Source organism: Myotis lucifugus, unplaced genomic scaffold (genome assembly GCF_000147115.1).
Source record: "Myotis lucifugus unplaced genomic scaffold, Myoluc2.0 scaffold_60, whole genome shotgun sequence".
In the NCBI taxonomy this organism is placed as follows: Eukaryota; Metazoa; Chordata; class Mammalia; order Chiroptera; family Vespertilionidae; genus Myotis; species Myotis lucifugus.
The window spans coordinates 5,678,817-5,685,929 of NW_005871108.1; the positions used below are offsets into that span (position 1 = coordinate 5,678,817).

General features: G+C 44.9%; 1 protein-coding gene across 1 annotated transcript; it reads right to left on the reverse strand.

Annotated features, from left to right (window-relative positions):
• Nucleotides 1–4,642: 4,642 nt before the first annotated feature.
• On the reverse strand, nucleotides 4,643–5,858 carry LOC102417817 (dnaJ homolog subfamily B member 6-like). Its single transcript, XM_014456509.2, is given in 2 exon segments — nucleotides 4,643–5,453; nucleotides 5,456–5,858. Coding segments are annotated over 2 exon segments (954 nt in total). The 5' UTR covers nucleotides 5,690–5,858; the 3' UTR covers nucleotides 4,643–4,733.
• Between the last annotated feature and the right edge of the window lie 1,255 nt (nucleotides 5,859–7,113).

Below are 7,113 nucleotides of genomic sequence, written 5' to 3' on the forward strand. Positions count from 1 at the left end.
GGAATTGAGGATAACGTCAAGGCTTTTGGGCCGAGAAAATTAAGGAGGGAATTGGCATTAACTGAGATGGGAAAGACCACGGGATGAACAAGTTTTGGAGAGAATATCAGGAGTTCAGTTCTGGACATGGTAAATTTGAGATGCCTGTTTGATATTCAAGTGGAGACATCAAGTGGACAGTGGGATTTATGAGTGGCATTCAGGGGAGAGTCTGAGCTAGACATAGACATTAGGAGCCATCAGCATATGGATGCCTTTACAGCAATGAGGCTACATGAGAGAACCAAGAAAGTACATAGAGAGAAAGTGATCTTAGGCCTGAGTCATGTAAAAAGGTCAGGATGATGAGATGGAACCAGCAAAGAAGACTGAGGAATGATCAGAGTGGTAGGAGAACAACCATAAGAGTGTGGTGTCTTAGAGGTAAGTGAAGAAAGTGTTTCGGAAAATTATCGATAGTGTCAAACATTACTGATAGGTCACCTAAGATACAGTTGAGAATTAGTGTACTTCAAGCTTTAAAAATTCATGCTGTGATGAACCTTCTTATGAATTTTCAAACTTTGTGGAGGCTTCTGGTTTCTTTTGGATACAAGTTGAGAAATGAAAAGAAAGATCAAAGGGTTGGTCCAGGCTCAAGACTCTTGATGCAGACTCAAACAGGATTCCCAGGAGGAAAATTCTACAATTTGAAAGACCCCTCTGCTGGAAGGCAGAAAGGAGGAGTGATGAGAAGGCCAAGAGCTCTGGGCACTGGGGCTTTAGTCCACAATGAGATGACAAAGTACTAAGCTGCGGGGGTGGCTACAGAAGTAGAAAACAGGTGAGGTTAGGGTTTGTAGTTTTGCAGAGAAAGAAGCCACCTGAGTTACCAGTATGTATATATACTGCTTTCTACTTGATATATCTCTACTTGAATGTTCCAACAGTATCTTAAACTGTTGTAAACGTTTCCCCTCCACGTCCCGCATGGTTCAGGATTCAGGATCTGGACGAGGAGCCGCACACAAATGAAAGAAAAGAGACAAGAGATAATTTGGAAATATTGGGGAGCCAGGCGGGTAAGTCCAACTGAAGAAGAAGGACTTCCACTGGAGCTCAGGCCTCGCCAAGCTTTTATTAGTATGGGATAGCCCTTAGGCAGGGAGGTTCCAGTGACACACAGACTATCTTATCAATAAGGACTTACATGAGTAAAGGTGGGGAGGTTGCTTCAGCGACCATTATCTGGATTAACTGGGTAGTGCACAGCTCTGACCTTTGCTAGGGCTTCAAAGGTCACCAGCCTTTGGGGTCTCTGTCTATGTTTTTCTGCTAGTGAAGACAATAGGCGGTCTCCCACATTAAACTACTCTTGTGTAAAACAAAACTCTTTATATCTCCTCAGAGCATATTCTTCCCCAAATTAGTAAATGGTAGTATCATTCACCCAGTTCCCAAATAAAAAATGAGGCATCTTCCTTGATTCCGTTCTTCCTCTCCTTCCCCGTCCCCCAATCATCATAAGTCCTATTTTCCTCAATGTAGTTAAAATACAGCCATTTTCCTGTGCTTTCCAATATAGTAGCCTTTAGCTACAAGAAGCTATTTATATTTTAATTAAAATGACATGAAATTAAAATTTTCAATCCCTCGTCTACACTAAACACGTTCCAAGAAGTGCTCAAGAGCCACAGGTGGCTAGTGGCTGTCATATAAGCACAGCTATAGAACATTTCCACATTCCTGTTAAATCATAGGGCAGTGCTGATCTATAACCTAGTCCTAACCAGCAACATCTCTAGCCTGAATGACTGTAATAGCCTCTTCATTGATGTCTTTACTGTTTCTATTACTCTTCCCTTCTAATCCATTCTCCTACTTTTAACCAGGAATCAGATCTTGTTGTGGCTTTTCATCACACTTTGAACAAAGTCCAAACTTCTTACCATAGCCTACTGCCCTCAGTCACTACATCCCAGCCACACTGGCTTCCTTGCTATTCCTCCCACTCTAAGTTTTTCTTGATCTCAAGGCTTTACACATGCTGTTTCCTTTACTTGGATGATTCTTTCCCTGGCTATTAGCAAGGCTAAGTTTCTTCTCATCTTAGGTCTCTGTAGAGGGCCTTTCCTGACGTCCTCTTCTAAATGAGGTTTCTTTCAGTTAATATCACATCACCCTACTTATTTCCTTCTTTCATTAATCACAATATTTCATTATTTTATTAATAACAATAATTTCTATGTACTTCTTAAGTATAAGGCACTGTGCAAAGAACTTGCTTTATATACTTTATCTTATTTATTAATTTACTAGTTTCTTTTCTTTTTCCCTATGTCCCTGACACCCAGTACAGTGCTTGACATACAGTAGACATTAATAATTGTTAAACAAATGAACAAATTTATTGAGCACTTACTATGGGCCAGGCACTGTGCTAAGCACTTTACATATATTGTCTCATTTAATTTGCACAGTGATGCTATGATGTAGGTACTGTTACTCCCTTCCTTTTATAGATGAGAGGCTATGTAACTAGTCTAGTTCACAAGAAGAACTAGGATTCTAACCCAGGTCATCTGACTCTGGAGCTCCCTGGGAAGGTACAATAGAGGGTGTAGAAGCCTGGGAACACACCAGCCTGCAGCCCCCACAGCTCAGACGAAAAGCCCCAAAACAAAGTTTTCTTTTTTGAAAGGCTTTCCATTTTAGATCAGGCCAGAGATTCTGGGTGTCACTGCTCAACCGGGAGGCAGACCTGGGTCAGGGCTCAGGATTCTGTTGTGAGTCGAGCTAAATGCTCCAGTTCAATTCTGAGCATCCTCAGTGGGACTGGGGGGGCCGGCCTAGAGATCTCAGACAAGACCCTGAGTCAGAGGTGTACCCAGTCTGACCACTGACACCACTGTCTTTCTGCCTATCTCAGATCAAGGATGAGACAAGGAAAAAAGTAAAAATAATGAGCCTTCTCAGGAAACATCACATGTCAGGCCTGTGACACTGGAAGGGTGTTTGTTAGGTCAAAGGCTCCAAGCTCATTAGCGGGAATGGTGCTGAACTGCAAGCCACCCACACAGCTTTCTTGGGAAGCAAACGCAGTGCAGCATCCACCCTCCCAGGCCTGGGCCTGCATGGTTCCACCATTATCAACATCAACACACATCTGCACCCAGGTAGGTCTGGTTGGCAGCAGGGTCCTGGAAATGGATTGTGTGGGTGTGAGTGGGAGTGTCCCAGAGAGGCTGTTCATAATCCTCCTCCTCCTCATTGCTTGAATTTGGGACTGGTTCTGCCCTAGTCTGAGTTTCTCAAACATGAATTATTCCCAAATCAGCTTAACCTCTTCCATATCTATGTACCACCAATACCAGGTTTTACTTAATATCTCTCTGTGAATCGAGAGAGGTATTTAAGTAAAATAGTCACTACATTAGCATTGTCCCCAGCAGTTCTGATGAACTCGCCAATTGGATGTGCTGGTTATGTTTTCTGAATCTCTATTAAAGTAAATAATGCAACTCTTAAATAATGTTCATCTGAGTTCCACTTGAAATTATCTTGGTGCAACCAAGATGCAAAACAATTGGTGTCAAAGGGACACAAGCGTTCCATTTGACCAGAGCTGGAACAATTTGAGCAACAAAATAAATTAACAAAGTATTAGCTTATAGCCTCAAGTATACACTAAATATTCATGAGCCCAAACTGATATAAATAAATAAATGGGGGAGAAGAGACTAATTTTCCTTATGGAAGAATTCCGAATAATTCATCCCTCCAGGGTATAGAACTTAATTCCTCCCTTGAGTGTGGGCTGCACTCAGTGACTTGCTTCCGAATAGTGGAAAGGGAGGAAAAACACATAACTTCACAGGGAGAAAACCTGGCAAACACTGTCTTGGCCAGTTACTCAAGTCATGTTGAGAGCATGTACCCCTGGTCTGATGTCATGAGAAGGGCATTACCTCTGTGGTTTCCTTCACCAAACTCCAACCTAAGAATGAAAAAAACATCAGAGAAACCCAAATTGAGAGACATTCTATAAAATACCTGACCAGTAACTCCTGAAAACTGTCAAGGTCATGAAAAGCAAGTCTGAGAAAAATGTTCCAGGCCAGAGGAAATGAAAAAGACATAATGACTAAATGTAATGTAATATCTTGGCTGGGATGCTGGAACAGAAAGTAGATGTTAGTGAAATAAAAATAAAGTGTAGAGTTTAGTTAATAGAAATGTACTGAGGTTAGTTTCTTAGTCATGACAAATGCACCTTGATGTTAACAATAGGGGAAACTGGGGGTGGGTATACAGGAACTCTCTGTGGTCTTTATATAAAAGATGTATATTTATTTTTTGTAAATACAGAATTCCTTTTATTTATTTTTAAAAAAATGTTTTTATTGATTTCAGAGAGAGGAAGGGAGAGGGAGATAGAAACACAATGATGAGAGAGAATCATCAATCGGCTGCCTCCTGCATGCCCCACACTGGGGATCGAGCCTGCAACCTGGGCATGTGCCCCGACAGGAATCAAACCCTGACCTCCTGGTTCCTGGGTCAACACTCAACCACTGAGCCACGCCAGCCAGAATTCTTTTTTTTTTTTAATTTATTATTTATTTATTTATTTATTTATTTAATTTAACTTCGAGCTCGCGCCTGCTGGCGCCCGCGTGCCAGGCACCCTCAACTCGGAGCCCGGGCTATCGCGGGCACACACCACACAGCGCGACGCCGCGGCGGCCGGCGCTCTAGTGCTGCCCCTTGGTCGACTTCTTCTTCTTGGACTCGTCTTTGTGCTCCTGCTTCTTCTTCCTCTTGCCACCTTCTTTGAGTCCTGCTGAGAAGGCGGAGGGGTCCCAGGGGCTGGCGGCCCGATGGCGGCCTGGGTCGTCCTCGTCCTCGGGTGGTGGGGTGGGCCTGTGCGAGCTCCGAGGGCGGGCGCCGGTGCTGGCGGGCTGCTCGGGCAGCGCGTGCTGGCCTCGGAGCCAGCAGGCGTCCTCGTCGGCCACACCATGTATCGTCAAGGACTTTAACTGGCCGTCTTCCTCAACTTCCACTCTTTCTTGACCGTTCTCAACAATTCTCTTTGTAGTGATTTTTCTTCCGTTAACAATTTTGGTAGAAGTCGACACGGACTTGAAGTTGCCCATCCCACTACCACCAAATGACGTGGAAGAGAATGAAGTGAGACCTCCATGACCTATTGACCCGAAGGAAGTAAATCCTGCATCAAAAGACGGAAACCCTCCGCCGAAAGCCGGGAACCCTGGGAAGGCGGAGAAGAACGAGGTGGTTCCCCGGTTCCTGCTCCCACTCGGACCCCGCCGAGTCCCAAAGAAGTCGTCAAATGGGTCAAAGAAGTCGAATGAAAACGGGTCCCTTCCACCAAAAAATTCCCTGAACACATCATCTGGGTTCCGGAATGTGAAGCCGAACTCGAACGGGTTGTCGAAGTGACTTTCACCTCCACCTCCACCTCCACATTTAATCCTTCTTTGCCGTACCTGTCATAGATGTCCCGTTTTTTAGCATCGGAGAGCACCTCGTACGCCTCGGCTACTTGTTTAAATTTCCTCTCCGCTTCTTCTTTATTCTCAGGATTTTTATCTGGGTGCCACTTCAATGCCAGTTTCCGATACGCCTTTTTAATGTCCTCGGCGGAGGCATGTCTCTGCACGCCTAGAACTTCATAGTAATCCACCATGTTTCACAGGCTGTTGGAACGAGTCCTGCAGCACGCGGAGCCGGCGGCGGGAAGGCGGCGGGGCGGCAGCCAGGTCTCTTCGGCTTCTGAGCGGCGGCGCTGGTTACGACGGCGGCTCCTCGCGCTTTCCTTTCTCCTTTCTCCAACAACAAACAGGAAGTGCGTCACGCGACAGCGGCTCCTCGCGCTTTCCTTTCTCCAACAACAAACAGGAAGTGCGTCACACGGCGGCGGCGTGCCGCGTCCACCTCCGCCCGCCCGAAGCCGCGCATCCGGAATTCTTTTTAAATGATATGTTTATTTTCTTAAAAAGAGGGGGTTGTATGCTAATGGTTCAAAGTGTGACTTTTGAAGTGATGTAGAGCTGCATATTTGTTTCCTGTGAAACAAATTACCACAAACCTGGTAGCTTAAAACAACAGATTTATTTTCTCATTGTTCTGGAGGCCAGGAGTTCAACATTATTCTTAGTGGGCTGAAATCAAGAGGCTCCTCCAGAGGCTATAAGGAAGAATCTGTCCCTGTCTCTTCCTTCTTGCGGTGGCTGCCATCCTTCCTTGAATTGTGGCCACATCACTCCAATCTTTGCCTCTGCGGTCGCATTGCCTCCTCCTCTTCTCTGTGTACCTGTCTGACCTCCCTCAAGGATATTTTTTCTGGCATTTAGTGCCCACTCAGATAATCCTAGCTGATCCTATCTCAATACCCTGAACTTAATTCACCTTAGCAAAAATCTTTTTCCTAAATAAGGTAACATCTATAGGTCCCAGGGATTAGGCCTCTGTATCTTTGGGTGGCCATTAAATGCAGCCTACCACAGCCTGGCTGTAAGGAACTTAGGACTGGTAGTATCAATCAGCCTCCTCTGAAGTTGAAAATAACAACTATATGACTATTTTTAAAATGTTCATCAAGCCACACTTCGAAAAACAATTGCTACAAGAGACTGGTCTTAGAAGTCAGACAATCCTAAATTCCAAAGCAGGCTCCAGCGCACAGAAGCTTGTGGCCGTGGGTAAGTCAACAAACTCCTTGAATGGCATTCTCTTCTGTACAGGAGGAGCCCTGCCACAGAGGGACACTGTCAGAACTCAGACCATGTAGCAGATGTTCTCCCCCCACCCCTTACAGAGTATGTTATAGCTCATGAAATATTTTCTATGCACAACAACATGTTTGAGCCCCATAAAATTTCACTCTGTGAGATAAAGATGAATTTTCCTTCCCATTATACAGATGGAGAAACTGAGGCTCGACATTAATTGACTTAGTGTTACCCAACTAGAAGACTGGAGACAGGTGGGTGGTGTCTGAGAACACAATGGGCAGGAGCCGAGGGGCAAATGGCTTCCCTTCTGCAAACCCTGGGAGACTGACCCATGGTTTGCAGTTTGCCAGGTTCCTGGTTTTGAAAGCTCCTTATT